This window comes from Peromyscus maniculatus, chromosome 8 (genome assembly GCF_049852395.1).
Source record: "Peromyscus maniculatus bairdii isolate BWxNUB_F1_BW_parent chromosome 8, HU_Pman_BW_mat_3.1, whole genome shotgun sequence".
NCBI lineage: Eukaryota > Metazoa > Chordata > Mammalia > Rodentia > Cricetidae > Peromyscus > Peromyscus maniculatus.
This window is the reverse complement of record NC_134859.1, coordinates 64,968,240-64,984,002: the sequence shown is the minus strand read 5'-3', so window position 1 is coordinate 64,984,002 and position 15,763 is coordinate 64,968,240. Positions and strand designations below refer to the sequence as shown.

Below are 15,763 nucleotides of genomic sequence, written 5' to 3'. Positions count from 1 at the left end.
CACTGGCACAAAGATGAGTGAGTGACTGAACAGGGCCGGGGAGGGCGGATAGGCGGAACCGGAGACCCACAGGCTGGCTCAGGCCTAGGCTAGGGTGGTGCTTCCCTGCATTCGCTGGCCACGGCCAAAGTCCTGTGTAAAACAGATCTGTTACAAATCATCCCCAGAGGTCCAGTGTGAACCCCACACTGTGATGGATGGTCATCGTTGACGCTGTTGTTAACATTAGGAGTCTAGCCTCTTTCATTAATGTGGAAAAGGGTAATTTTGAGTTCGTACAGCTATCTGGTGGGTAGGCCTGCTCTGGTCAACCCTCTGAAGCTGTGGTGTGCAAGCCATTTGCTATGGGGAGAGGGAGCAAGGGAGAGAGGGATTCAGAGAGGGAGGGAGGGAGAGAGGCAGAGAGGGAGGGAGGGAGAGAGGGAGGGAGGGAGAGAGGGAGGGAGGGAGGCAGTCAGGGAGGGAGGGAGGGAGGGAGGGAGGGAAGAGAGATCCTGAGGATAGGGCTCTGGTGTTTCCTTCCTCCCTCCATCCTCAGCCATTCGTGAACACACGTCACACCCAGGTGCGGTACCAGATACCAGGGGGCAGAACTGAGTGAGAGAGACACAGGCGCTGCCTTCATGGAGAGTAGGGGGACCTAATGTGTTACTTGTGGGGGTTCCATATCCTCGCTCAGCCCCGAGCTAGTTCTTTGGGGGTGTAGAGGAGTGAAGTAAGACTCAGAAAGGAAGGAACTTCCTCGAGGTCCCCAACCAGTAAGTGGCAGATTTGAACTGGGACCTGTTCATCTGGGAGGGAGGCAAGTATTCCGCTGCTGGGTGAGGAAGTCACGGGAGGAGCAGGGCGTGGTGGGCGATGTGGGGACGAGCCAGGGAAGGGGTTTGGGCCTCTGATTTTAGAGTTTGCCTCTGCTCATACTGTAAAGAGTGGATCCGAGCCTCAGGGAAGCATGGGGGTGTCTGTACTTAAGTCTGGACAGTAAAAGTGGCATCTGTGCAATGACATTTGTGAACTTTGCCCTGAAGATGTTCTCAGGATCTTAGGTTTCCTGGTAGAATGGCAAATACACTGGGGGTTGGGAAGCTAATCAACAAAGAGTGTGATTAGTAATGTCTGCCCTGTGTAGCTAGAGTTTCCCTGCCTGGCCCACAGTCAGGACAAATCTCTGTCACTGCTCAGACCCAACCAAGTAAACACAGAGACTTATATTGCTTACAAACTGTATGGCTATGGCAGGCTTCTTGCTAACTGTTCTTATAGCTTAAATTAATTCATTTCCATAAATCTATGCCTTGCCACGTGGCTCATGGCTTACCGGCGTCTTCACATGCTGCTTGTCAGGGTGGCGGCTGGCAGTGACTCCTTCTGCCTTCCTGTTCTTTCTTTTCTCCTCTCTGTTAGTCCCGCCTATACTTCCTGCCTAGCCACTGGCCAATCAGTGTTTTATTTATTGACCAATCAGAGCAATTTGACATACAGACCATCCCACAGCAGCCCTGGGCATCAGAACAGAGTGCAAAATATTCTGGACTCAATGAAGAGTGTGATTAGTAATGTCTGCCCTGGGCATCAGAACAGGGTGCAGAGTATCCTGGGCTCAATGAAGAGTGTGATTAGTAATGTCTGCCCTGGGCATCAGAACAGGGTGCAGAATATCCTGGACTCACTTATGTTGGCACTGTTGCCAAACGTCCTACCTGTTTACCTGAGTGGATTAATTTGATTTTGTTTCCACACTACCAATGATTCCAGTTACAACTAACCCTCTTGACACTGGTTAGCATGATTTGGGCCCTTGAGAGGACCAGTAGCTCACGGATAGGCTGAGGAGGAAGCCTTTTTTAGATTACTAGTGGAGCCAAACTATACTTTAAAAAATTTGGTCTGTGTGTTTTGCATGTGTGTGTATTTGTGTGTGTGTGTATGTGTGCATGTGTGTGCATGTGTGCATGTGTGTGTATGTGTTCATATGGGCCTGTGCATGTGGAAGTGAGAGTTGATGTCAGATATTTCCCTCAATTGTTCTCTACCTTAAAAAAACAAACAAACAAACAAACAAAAAAACATGTATTCTCTCTCTGGTTGTGTGTGTGTGTGTGTGTGTGTGTGTGTGTGTGTGTGTGTGTGTGCGCGCGCGCGTGTGCATACTCTATAGCATACATGTGAAGGTCAAAGGATGAATTGCTTCCTTTCTTCCTTCATGTGGGATCCAGAGGTCAGACTCAGGGTTAGTTATCGATCTTGATGACAAAAGTACTTCTACTGGCTGAGCCATCTGGCCGACTGATATTTACTAGTTTTCTAGGATGTATGTTAATAAGGTCACAAATGTCATCAAACTCTTGAGAAACACACTGAGGTCTTTTACAGGTGATGGGAAAAGGGATGCATTACCTAGACAGCCAAACCCTTCTGAGTCTGAGTTTCTAAGTGTCAGGGTCTGGCTTTTAGGTGGTGCTTGCCTTTTGGGGACACAGAGTTACAATAGGACTTGAATCTGGTCTCAGATAGTCTCATGGGCACTGGGTGCCATGGGCTTAGCCAAACCAGGTAGTTGCTCCACTCGGTTCTCTGGGTGGTGGCATACTCCCCCCTGTTGGAGCCTGCTGGGTAGCCTGGCTGAAGGAGCCTCCTTTCCAAGCTTATGGCAGCTGTGCCCTCCGTGTGTCTCTTGCCTCTGCCCTCGGTGTTCCTCAGTGCTGGTCAGAGCTCTGTGCTTGACCCGGGTCAGTCCGCCCTTGTTCAAGCTTATCTTGCTTGGGTCTTTTGAAAGCTTTGGACATTTTCCCCTTGGGTCTGGAATTTGCTGACATCTTGGGGTGTGTATCCCCGATAGCCTGTGTCAAGGGCTGTCACCAACACTGTCTCCACCCAGTAGTCACAGCCACCTCGCTGGGTGCTCTGTGCAGTGATGAGCTGACTGCTTGTCTCTTAAACTCTCTGAGGGAGCATCTTTTATGATCATGTGTGTGTGTGTGTGTGTGTGTGTGTGTGTGTGTGTGTGTGTGTGTCTCAGAGGGGAAGGATAGGGGAGACCTTCTGCCCCAACCCAGGCTGTCTGAATCACAGCTGGAAGGTTGCTCCGTCTTTACGGGCCTCCCCACTTTCCTTGTTATCAGTTACCCGTATTTGTGCCCCAAGCAGGAAGGCGGCCGCCGTTCTGAATGTTTGTGACCCTTACTGTTGAGGGGCTGGTTTTGAGGCCAGCAGTTGGCTGGCCTCAGTGAAGGGGGGGGGGGGCGCCATTCTTGGGACCAGACCATCCTAACTCCTCTCCCCATTTGTAGCCTTTCCGCACCATGAATGACAGCAAGGGGTTTCCCCGCCCCCTGCTGGCCCCGGTTCTCAGCACATCCCTGGCCTCTGCCTGAGGGCACATGGCTGCCACATGCTTTTGCTACCCATAAAGGTGACCTTTTCTTTGCTGGACTTCCCACAGGCAAAGCTGGTGCGATACATCTGCAAACAGCGGCAGTGTAAGCTGAGTGTGGCCCCCAGTGACCGGACTGCCGAGCTCAACAGCTACCCTCGCTTCAGCGACTGGCTGTATATCTTCAACGTGAGGCCCGAAGTGGTGCAGGTATGCAGCAGGACCCAGGCCAGGGACAGGCAAGAGGGGACAAATGGGAGCCACATCCAAACCTGAGAACGAGGCTCACAGGGCTAAGATAGAGGAGCTACGCGCTCTGCTCTTGGGAGCGGAGAAAGGGTGGTATGGGATTCGGGGAACTGCAGCATCCATAGGAACCCAGGGTACCTGTGGCTACAGCAAGTGCCCTGGGTGCCATTGCCTCATAAACTGGGGCAGCCTCACCACACTGGTCATTCATTTGATCATGACGATGACCTTCTTTTCTGGAAAATCCTTGGCTCTAGGGCAGACATTGTGTTTAACACTGACTGACATTGTAACCTGGGGGCTGGAGAGATGGCTCAGAGGCTAAGAGTACTTACTGATCTTACGGAGGACCCGGGTTCAGTACCAGGACCCAGGACCCACAGAGTGGCTCCCAACCGTCCATAACTTCAGTTCCAGGAGATCAAAGGCCCTCTTCTGGCCTCCACAGTCACCAGGCATGCACATGGTACACACACATACATGCAAACAAAACACTCATCCACATATTAAAAGAAAATGACATTGTTATCTTACTCTGTCGGAGTTCGCGGAAGAGGGTTTTGCCATTGCTTATATTCAGGGACATACAGCTGGCAAAGTGGCAGTCAGGACTGGGAGACAGGAATCCGAGCTCAGTTTACTCTCCATACTGCTGAGCTGTGCTGTCTGTCTTCTTCAGTCCGTCTTTCCATCCATCCAACCCACCCCCAACATATCACTTAACCAGCCTGTGTACTTGAAGACTGTATCGGGGTACAGGGCAGCACTCAGGGAGCCACCGTAAGCAACCATGTGGAAGCTGGGCTTCAACAGGTCAAGTCTCGTAAAATCTCCTACGTCTGTTCTAAAATGTAAAAGACGGACCCTCGCTCGCGCTTAAAGTTTTAAGTCCATTCTGCGAGGGAGGGCGCTGAGGAAAGAGAACGGAGAAGAGTGTCCTGCACATCTCTGCCACTCACAAACAAAACAAAACAAAAAACAAAACAACCCTTTGCAGTTCTGATCCTCCCCCCCCCCCCCTCCACCGATGTAAAAATATCTGTAACATTTTCAGGGCGTTAGTTAGGACCGGCCAGCCCGGCAGGGAGTCACTGGTCTCCTGTGGTTCTAGCTATAACTTTTGAGATGAGGGCTGAAGCCTGGATACCAAAGAAGGTATAAAATTACCTTGTGTGTGTCATTTCCTGTCTGCCACAGGTTGAAGGAACAGTCGTTTTTGGACATATGAGGGTTGGTAACATTACTAAAATCAGTCTCCTCTGCCATTTGGTGTGGTTGGTTGGTTGGTTGGTTGGTTGGAGACAGGATCTTGCTATATAGCCTTGGCTGGCCTGGAACTCTGCCTAGACCAGCAAGGTGGCCTCAGACGTGAGGTGGTCCTCCTGCCTCTGCCTCCCAAATGCTGGCTTATAGGTGTGCATCACCCTGCTCCGCCTGGCTGTTTGGTTTTTTTTATTTTGTTTTGTTTTGTTTTGTTTTATCCTTGACAAGTGTGGCCGCTCAGATGGGAATTTACGTGCGTTGCTCCTCTGGTCCTTCTGCGGCACATCCCCCGTTGGGACGTCTAGAGCAGTCTTAGGCTTTGCTCTCATCTTTTGACAGTTAACCAGTGTGTTTGTCTCACGTCTTCACACTTTCGTGTCTTATTTATTGTTTCTTTATTACTGTTTTTCAGAGTGGGTGTGATCAGTTATCAGACAAAGGTGAATTCCAGCCATTGGCTCTTAGATGTGGCAGTCTTTGTAAATACTCAGTAATTTTCCCTAGGAGACATTCCTGAGTGGAAAATAGCACCAACGTACGGCGTGCCTCGGCCTCTTGTGGGGTTGGGGAGTGAATGGACCCCAGCCTGACTGGCCCCAGTTACCTTCATGTGCAGTGTGGTCCACGGTGTAGGCAGAAAGAGAGGGCGGGGGGAAGACTGGGGGAGACTGCTTTGTACAACAGGCTCCTTGAATGTTCACAGTTGCACTCCCACACGCTTGCAAGAAGTGATCAGGGAACAAACAGAGACCCACGGATGCCGACGGGTGCCTTCAAGCCGCTTTCACACAACACAGCGGCAGGGGTTGTTATGAAGTGAGCAAGCAGAGGCCTCCCTCTTCCTGTACTCTGAGATAACCGCCTTGTTCACAGTTGCCGGGCACCCTGGCCAGTGCTCTCCGTGCACGCTGCAGTCATTGAAACTGACAGTTGACATTTGTTCCCTTCCTGCCTTGTGTTTTCTCTAATGGGATCGTGCAGGATGAATTCCGCGTGATGTTAGGCTTAGTCTCGCCTTTGTGTAAATGCAGAAAATCCACCTCATTCTTCTTTCACAGCACAATAGTGAGAGGATTCTTCAGGATGTCTGACCATGGGCTGGGGATGCAGCTCAGGAGATGAGTGCTGCTGCCTGGAAAGAGACCACGAACACTTCCCAGCCTGCTGGGGAGGGCTGGATCCACTCAAGTGATGGCTGGCCTACTGTGCGGGAGCAGGGACATCCCCGGGAGCTGAAGAGGAAAAGGAAGACCTCCACCAGACACACACACACACACACACACACACACACACACACACACACACACACACACACACATACCGTGAACCTTTGGGTTCTATCCTCAGCACCAGGAGGAAGGGAGGGAGGAAGGAAAGGAGGAATCTGTTGTCATGAATGATTGTGTTTGGATGGGACCGCTTGCTTACACAGTGGTGTTCACGGTGACATCAGCATCTGAATGAGGCTGAATCTGTGCCCACAGAAGCCACTTACCTAGCCCCAGAGTGACTGGCATCCGTGGGGACAGAGGTTGGGGATGTTGGGGTTCTTCTCAGTATCTCTCCATCTCTCAGTATACCAGATCCAGGACACCTGGAAGCTGGGTCCAGCCTTGGCATCTCATCACAGGATGATGTGTCTTAGGGCTGCCCCTGAAGCCTGTGTGTGTGTGTGTGTGTGTGTGTGTGTGTGTGTGTGTGTGTGTGTGTGGCAGGGTGGTCTTTATGTGGTAGGATTTGTACCTTCCACCTCTTGAAGCTTGTGCTGACCTTGGCTCTTCACAGCTTCACGGCCGAGGAAGACAGATACATGAATCACATACACATGAAGCCGTCTGAAGATAGGCTCTCCTTTACAACATCGCCTTCCTAGGGTTGGCCAACCATCACCTCAGCTTTATGCTGCAGGTTGGACAATGTTCGTGGTCACTTGCCAGGCAACAGAAGAAAGAGGGATGTCAAGCCAGGCCCACGTGGTGGCACACACCCTTAATCCCAGCATTCAGGAAGATGAGGTAGGAAGGTTGTGAGTTTGAGTCTATCCTGGGCTACACAGTTCAAAGTTAACCTGGGCTGCGTAGCAAGACACTGCCTCAAAAGAAATTCATTACTTATGAGTTGACGTGATTGTGGGGTGACAGCTCCACTCCCAGGCTCCTGGTAAGCCGAGGTGACCACACTCTTTCCATTTGTCCTTACCTGTCTTACCTAGGATTGCTATTGCAGTGATGAAACACCAAGACCAAATCAGCTTGGGGAGGAAAGGGTCCATTTGTCTTCCACTTCCCCTTCACTGTTCATCACTAAAGAAGTCAGGGAAGGAACCCGGAAAGCTGGCACAGAGGCCATGGAGGAGTGCTGCTTTCTGGCTTGCTCAGCCTGCTTTCCTATACGTACGTGCCCAGAACCACCAGCCCAGGAGTGGCCCCAACCACGATGGACTGGGCCTTCCCACACCAATCATTAAGAAAATGGCTTACAGTCTTACCTATGGCCCAGTCTTATGGAGGCATTTTCTCAACTGAGGCTCCCTCCTCTCAGATGACTCTAGCTTGGATCAAGTTGACATAAAATTAGCCAGCACATCACTTGAGTGGATCCCAGCCCTCCACCACTCAGTGCCTGCTGTGGTTCTTTTTAACCTGGAAATCTTGGATTCCTCCTCTCTCCCCACACCTGGGGATGCCCATTGCAGACCCTGGGCAGAATTTTTGCCTAATGGGACCTCCATGGTAGGGATGCTCTACTCCTTCCACAGTGGGGTAGCCCAGGAAATGGTGTGTTAGACACACTGGCAGCCTGAACTCTGCATGGTTCTGTATCAACATGAGCTTTAAATTATGTGGATGTTGGGCTGTCTCTGCACTTGAGCTGTGCAGGTCTTGAGTTTGCCTAAGAGGGCCTGTGCCAAGAGCTTGGTTGCTCTGACACTCTCTCTGCTCCATTAGCTCCAGATTTGGATAAAACACAAATTGAGAGCCGACGTAAGGTGCTCTGATGGAAGCCAGCATGGTGTGTGTGAGGCCAGCAGACAGACTCATCCTAGGTAGTTAAGGAGAGATCACAGCAGGAAAGACATCAGACAGTACCAGGGAAATGACTTTTCAGCCCCTAACTAAGAAGAGCACCCAGACAAGGGAACAGTATCTGTGGGGCCCCTGTGGCTGTGTGGGGGACCAGCCCCCACCTTTTCCTGGATACTCTTGGTGAGTGAGGGATAAGAGATTTAGATAGAAATAAAGAGGGGAGAGAAACAAATAGAGACACAGGATAGCCTCGGGAGGACTTGGATCCTTATCCACCGGCCGGCCCAGAACTTTATTCCAATGGGCTATTTATAACAATAGGCAAAAGACCTCCCCCTTGCTAGATACAACCAAAGGAGACCCTTCCAAACACCTAGCACCCAAGCCCATGGTCCAGTCATCTTCTTATACAGTCCTGCTAGGTAAAGCAAGCTTAGATTTCACTAGGAAACCTCTGTGGGCTCCCACGTGGCTAGAAAAGCCATAGCTATGCTCATAGGATACACTGGAGAAGGATCTGGGAGGAGGCTGGTAAGGAAACTGGGCCAGTTCAGGAACTCCGTGTGTGTGTGTGTGTGTGTGTGTGTGTGTGTGTGTGTGTGTGTGTGTGTGTGTGTGTGTGTGTGTGTAGCACAGAGCGTGAGTTTGTCTTAAGGGGGTAACTGAAGCACGTGAGAGAGCAAAGGATGAAGGGTGAATATGGGAATTGTTTTCAGGAAAATAAAGCTCCCACTGGTTAGCAGGCAGAGTTCATCATGGGCTTGCTAGAGAGAAGCTCGGGAGGAAGCAGCCACCTGCTTGGGGGCCCTGCGGCCTGGAGAGTGGAAGTACAGGGCTTGGGAAAGGGCCTGGAGGCAAGTTCAGAGGCGAGGCCCCTCCCTCTGGCTCCCACACTAACCATTTCCAGCCACTCCTGCCCCGCAGGTTAGATCTAAACATCACAGCTTTGGTTTCTGGCTGCAACTGGGGAAATGATTTCAGAGCCTGCTGGCCAGGGGCCATTTTTTCCCCCTTCAGCAATTCCCCTGCTGGAAGTTTTTAAAGGAAGTGGGAAGGGCCGGCCAGGATCAGTCCTACCAGGCAGTGGCGGAGGCTCTGGAGAACCTAGGGTCCAGAACAGAGCCTCACTGTATGTCCGCATGAGCTCTTACAGCTGGCACTTGGGAGCTGAGGATGTCCGTGGGTCCGGTAAAGGACTTTGTGTTGGAGGTCAGATAGGCAGGGTTCTCTTCTCCCTTTCTTCTGTGCTCTCAGCTCTAGACTGGAAGAGGCCTTCTCAGGGATAAGCACCTGACCATGACCACTGTCACCATCTCGACCTCCCACTGGCTGAGAGTGGCTGTGCCTGGGTGTGGCCTGGATGTGCCTGTGTGGCCTATGTGTGCCTGTGTGTGGCCTGTGTGTGCCTGTGGGTGGCTCCAAAGATAGGAGGGTTCTCTAAGAAGCAAACAAACAAACAAAAAGCACATTGGCATTTGGCCCCCGAGGTAGAGATCAACAGAGTGAGTCCTGTGGCCCTTTTCCCAGCCTCTTCACTCTTCCCGTCAGCCCCGCTTACGCACTGAGGCCTGGCTCTTTGCTCTCCAGCACCTGGGAGCTGTCCCAGGAAGCAGGTCCACTGCACTGCCTTGAGGAGGGGTTGATAGAGAAGTGTCTGCCCCAGTTGCTTGTGCCAGAGGAAGTGAGATCACTGTGTTACATGACAGGTCTCAGTATGGATGCTGGATCTCAGGAGCAGCTTTGCACACTGGACCACAGAGTCCTCCCTGCTTAGGATGGACCAGCGGCAGCCCAGTGGTAGACCAGCATGCTTCTGTTTGCCACATCCAACTAGACAGAGAGGAGCTGAAGTTGGCATGTGAAAGGGGACGTGCAAGTGACAGGCTAGTGTCGTGTAGGGGAGTGTTGCAAGTGTGTGTCACCAACATGTACACACACGATCCTGTTGAATATTTATGCCTGGGGAAGGGGGAAAGGGCCCTCATTCTCTGGCTCGGCACACTGAAGCTCGGAGAAGTTGACTTGTCAGCATTGTACACTGTGTTAGCTGGTGGCGAGGTCAGGATTCGAACTCAGCTTGTTGTGATCCAAAGCCATGGGCTCCACCCAACCCCAGGCCCCGGGAGAGCCCCGTTCAGTGTTCCTGTCTGTGGTGGTGTGACAGAGTTGGCTGCCTTGCTCTCACACCCCTCCCCTCCTTTGCAGCCCTCTCCCCACCTTCTTCTTCCTGTCCGTTCATGACATAGTCATCAATCAGTTATTCTTTGCTGGGCACCCAAATGCATTATCTTAGGGATTCATTGATGAATACGATAATGTGCCCTGAGGGCTTACAGCTGGAGAGTACACTGGTTACAGACAGCCACAGTGCAAAGCAGGTCACTGAGGGCCACGGATCCCAAGTGGAGGGGTGTACGTGACTCTTTCACTAGTTAATTCACTCTCGGTGAGTGTGTGTTTAGCCATTATTGTGAGCGTGTGTTTAGCCCTGGTTGTACACTGGTTACCATTCTAGGTATATGACACTTTCCAGTTGATGGAGTGATGCATTTTTTTTTTCTGATCCTGGGCCAAAGTATCTTTTAAGTTTCCAGGGCAAGGGTGCCACTGGGCTCTGGCAGTCTGCAAGGAGTCACGGGTGAGAGTGTACCTGATAAGCCTGTATTGTGTGGTCCTTTGGTCTACAAGCCCAACTCCTAGCTCTTTGGAGTTCTAGGTTATGGAGTACAGTCCCAAGTGACCAGACTGGATGTGCCATGAGGACAGGGATCTGGCTGCTTCAGTCATGGCTCTGTCCTGCCCCTTGGGCTGAGATGTCACAGGAGCTCTGTCATCTGAACCGGTGAAAGTGGCAAGCCAGCGAACCCTGGGGAGGCCTTGAATCACCATAGCAACCATTCCCAGGCTGTCGTGTCCGAAGGCTCCAGGCTGGACTTGAACAACAAACAGCGTGTGCCTGTGGCGCGTGGTTTTGGAGTGGTGTGTACTGAGCCCCCCCCCCCCAATGGACACTGCTAGCTTCCATGCTGCTAGCTCACATGTGTGCGCCCTCCTCCTCTCGGAGGGCCGCCATGAAGACAGGATGGCTCTCAAAGAGATCTGATGAACCAGACTGCACAGGGAAATGTCTGTGTCCACACTGCCCTGCAGAGCAAAGCTTCCTCCTCTGCTACCTTTGGTGTGTGTTTAGTGTGTACATGTGTGTACGCAGGTGTGTGCACGTGTGGAGTCCAGAGGAGGATGTTGGGTGTCCTCTGGCACTCCCCACCTTATTCCTTAGAGATAGGGTCTCTCACTGAACCGGGAACTTGGCTGGTAGCCTGTGGTCCCCAACTCTCTCTACCCCCGCATGCATAGGGTTCCTCCTGTGCATGAGCCATACTGAATTTTTTTATGGGGTCCTGGGGTTGTGCAAACACTCGTAACCACCGAGCCATCTATCCCTAGTCTATCACTCTTCTTTTTAACAACTAGCAGCAGGTGAGGTCTAGGGTCCCCTGCTCCCAGAAGCTTAGCCATCTTGGAAAGGAAGGTTGTTGAGAGTGTGACCTCTGGATAGGTGAGCCGAGGCCTGCCCAGGGAGGCAGACAGAATCCAGAGTTGCCTTCCGCCAGCTGTGTGCGTGGACAGGTCCCTGAACTTCTCTGCGCCTGTTTTCTCATCCGCTGGTTGTCCTAGTGAGAAGCGTGGGGTCGTGTCTGGTACCTTCTGCCTCCTCCACCCCCGCCCCCGCCCCCAGGCAGTTTACAGCTCCCTCAGGCTCTGTTTCCATGCACGTCCCAGACCCATCTGGGTCTTTTCCCTCGGCAGGCAGCACCCCTCCGCCACTCCCCTCTCCACTTCCCCCTCCCTCCGCTTCCTTGTGCCTGAGCCCCGCTGGGTTTTGCGTTGCACATCCAGAAATCTGGCTTTTCTGAGCTCAGTCCTTCACCGATACCTGGTCGCACTCAGCCTCATCCCTTCAAGACTCTGAAGTATCAGGGTCCATCCCCTTCCTCACCTCCTGCCTCTTCTCCCTTTGCCCAGGCATTAGAACAAGGCTATTTCCTGTCGCAGCCACAGGCCCCTGTATATTCATTTCTTCTCCCCTGTGGATTCTTGTCCTCAGCCTAATGCCTCCTCTTCCTCTGCAGGGCCCTAGAGAAGCCACCCTGTCTAAATCAGGTGCCTCTCATACCCACCTCAATCTCACTCAGGGCTGGTTCCTTCCCAGCGCTTACAAATTTCAAACACACATTTTAGTTAGTTTTGAATTTGTTCTTTATTTTGGTACTTGCTGGGAAAGACTATATTGTGCTCAGTCTAATATCCCCAGTACTGAGTAAAGTGCCCAGCACACACAGCTCTTTGTTGACTGGTTGAATGGAGGATGGCTAGATAGAAAAAGAGCAGGGTATCAGGACCAGAGGAAATACTTACCAGGTAAAGCTGTTTTATGCTCCTCCCACTAGTTGAGGCTTTTCTGTACCAGTGGATTTAGGACACAAGCCTGGAGATTGCTGCTGTTAGGAAGTGCCTCCTGGATGAGCAGCCCTGTGTGGCAGGCATGCAGGAAATGGACAGCTCAGCCTCCCTCCTTCCCACCGCATGTGCCTGTCAAAAGGGCCAGTTCCTCTTGGACCCATAGTGGCCAAACCTCAAGCAGGACTGATTGGATCGGCTTTGGTCACATGGTCACAGACTGTGCTCAGTAACCGGTTAGGACCCAGGTGAGAGCTGGGTCCAAAGGCCTGGGTGGAGGAGCCTGAAGGACCGAGGGCCACCTGCATTCAGAAACAGGTTCCTAACCAGGTACAGGGATGCAGCCCTGCAATACAAGCTACTCGGGAAGCTGAGGCAGGAGGATAGCAAATGCAAGTCTTCCTGAGTGTCTCAAATTTTCAAAGGCGAAAGAAGGCAGAGCTCCGCCTAGAAATCTTCAGTACTTTACAGGGCGGTGGGGTTCCCCAGGGGGTCCTCAAGCCCTGCCAGCATCAGGGAAGAAGGCTGTGGGCACACCTTGGTGTGATGACCATTACTGTTGTAGCTTTCGTGGCATCTGTGCGCCTCGGCCCCCATCGGAGAGGGTCGCCTGGAGGCCTCATGCGACCATCGGCAGACAGGACTCCTGTGCTCCCGGAGGAGCCACAGGCCTCTGGCTCAGAGATGGCCTAGCCTGGCTTCTCAGCTCCCCTGTGGCTCTGCTGAGACCATGTTCCTAGAATGTAATTGGTGAGGCAATTTTTGTTGGTGGTGATGGTTTTGATTTTTTCAATGAACATTTCTCTAAGAAAGTAGTAAATGCTTATTTTATAAAATACAGGCGAGCAAAGAAAAAAAGACCTGTAATCACATCCAGAAGCCATCATTGGTTCTTGGGTTTAGCCTCCTACTCCCCCAAGTTTTGTGACAGCATCTCACGATCCCAAGACTAGCCTTGATCTTATGACCTTCGTGCCTCCACACCCCAAGTACTGGGATTATGGGTTTCCACTACAATGCCCAGGTTAGATTTTCCCTGCTCTTCAGTGCTTATTCATATGTTCATGTTCAAAATGTGCAAAGTCTAGGGAGTGGTAATTGTTCTGGTTACTAATGGTTGACCTCATGGTCTTACTGCTGCTGGGAACAGACACCGTGAGTTTTGGCTGCTTCCTGGGCAGACCTCTTTGTTACAATCCTTTCTTTCTTTCTTTCTTTCTTTCTTTTTTTTTTTTTTTTTTTTTTTTTCCGAGACAGGGTTTCTCTGTGTAGCTTTGCGCCTTTCCTAGAACTCACTTGGTAGCCCAGGCTGGCCTTGAACTCACAGAGACCCGCCTGGCTCTGCCTCACAAGTGCTGGGATTAAAGGCGTGCGCCACCACTGCCTGGCTACAATCCTTTCTTTTAACGTTGTAGTTCACGGGTGAATTTAGGCTGTGATGATTTATCAAGGATGCCCGTTGCTCTTGTTACTGATGGGAGCTGTACCTAGATGTCCCGTCTGGTCCTCTCAGCCACCTTCAAGAAAGCATGCGTGATACTCAGGGTGCAGCAAAGGAAGAAAAACTAAGTGACATGTCACCTATGAGGCCACATAAGTGGGACGTGGCCGAGCCAGACCTCTCCAGGAAGTCTGACTGGAAGACTGGGACTCAAAATCCGCTTTCTTTTCTTTTCTCTCTCAGTTCTCATGGGTGGACCCTTGTTGTATCTTTCCCTCTCTGATGCCTGGGATGTTTGCATTGATTTAACTTGTTTATAGCGTGTTCATATGTGTGTGCGTGTGCGTGCGCGCGTGCACGCGCGCGCCTTTATGTGATAGTCAGAAAACAACATCAGTACCTTCCTCAGTTGCTTGTTGTCTTATTTTTTGAGACAGGGTCTCTCACTGACCCTGGAAGTCACCGACTGGCTAGACTGGCTGGCCACCAAGCCTGAGGGATCTTCCAGTCCCCGTCTCCCCAACCCCGAGGTTACAGATGTGGGTTGCCTGGATTCCTTTACTCGGGTTCTAGGGGTGTGAACTTGGGTCTTTTCCCTGTGTGGCAAGCCCTTCACCAACTAATCCCTCTCCTCGGTCCCCTTAATTTTATTTATTTTAAAAACAGTTATTTATTGCTTTAAAGAAACATTCCCCAAATCTAACCCTGTTCGTTGTAAATAAAAAGCAGAAAAACTTCAAAAAGAAAACGAAATCGCCCGCAGACACTGGCGGTCCACCCTGACTTCTTTCTCATCGTTTTCTTATTTTGAGAGAGGAAGGGCCACTGGTCCTGGGGTCACTTCTAGCTGGGTGACAGCTGCCCATGCTCCTTTGCCACGGCCTTGTCTGCCGTCCAGGGCGTGTTGTGACTCTTAGGGCTTCTGTGTGCCCCCAATGTGTTAGAGGCTGTGGGGGCTGACGGGTAGCTGTAGTTCATGTGGAGGTGGGGAGTCCCCAGATGACTCACGGGAGGTAAGAGACAACAATGCTCACCCTGGCTCAGTTCTTGCCTTTTGGAGGGAGCTGGGGGAGCAGGGAAAACTGGGTCCCGGCAGCCTAGGTCCCCACCCCCTGCCGTGAGGCCGCCAAGAGCCTCTGTGCCTCACGCCCAGCACCTGCTCTGGGAAGTATGTGCTGACTCCCCGGCTCCCAAGCACAGACTATTTTTGGCCACAGTGACTGTTCGCTAGTAATGAAAACAGAAACCCCTCTCCCTGCCTTGTTCTTCCGTGGGACAGGGCACTGGGGGCCGGGGCCGCTGTGCTCGGGCCCCCTCACCATGCATTGCCTGTGGAGCTGGGTGATGGCAAAGGCTTCAGGGGACCCAGGAACCCCACCACCCACCTTGCCGAGAGAAGCCCAAGGCTCCAGCCAGCCTGCACCAGATGAGAGTTGTGAGGTAGGCTGGGGGAGAGCCTCTCCAGGGGTCCTCAGAACGGGTCCCTTCGGCCGGACTCGGAGTCCTTGCCTTGCCAACTGGCTATAGAATGTATCAGAGGAGCGTGCCCTTTAGGGGAGGCGACTGTCATGTCATATCCCCTCCCTGTCTTACGACAGGGAATGGCGAGGGAGCAGCTTCTAGCGTATCTTAGAAGCTAACTGTCCCCATCTTTATAATGAAGGGGTCGGCTGCTTTCATGCTTTGAGCCTGCTGTATCCACGGGAGCTGACCTGCGGCTGCTGGGAGGGGTCGAGCCTGCCCCTTAGTCTTCTGGTCGGTCAGGACAGGGAAGCTGGGCCACATAGAGAATGTAAGTGCTGACCGTGAAGAGGTGGGGCCGAGGTCCAGCACTTACCTGCCATGGCCCCAGGTGACTGACTGAATCATTCCGAGCCTCGGTTTCCTTAGCTAGCAAGCAGTTATGCCTGGGCCGCTTTCTGGGTGGTGGCAGTGCCCATAATTGTTATT

At 52.0% G+C, this 15,763-nt stretch overlaps 1 protein-coding gene across 4 annotated transcripts in view; it reads left to right on the top strand.

Annotated features, from left to right (window-relative positions):
* Ksr1 (kinase suppressor of ras 1) overlaps positions 1-15,763 on the top strand; it is a 135,379-nt gene that overhangs the window by 73,948 nt on the left and 45,668 nt on the right. For 3 of the 4 annotated variants that reach the window (XM_006977494.4, XM_015996263.3, XM_015996264.3), the window contains exon 2: positions 3,443-3,583. In XM_006977494.4, coding sequence (XP_006977556.2) covers positions 3,443-3,583 — 141 coding nt within the window. Of the gene's footprint in view, positions 1-3,442; positions 3,584-9,026; positions 15,254-15,763 lie in introns of those variants that run through there. The other variant, XM_042282470.2, reaches the window with a different exon arrangement.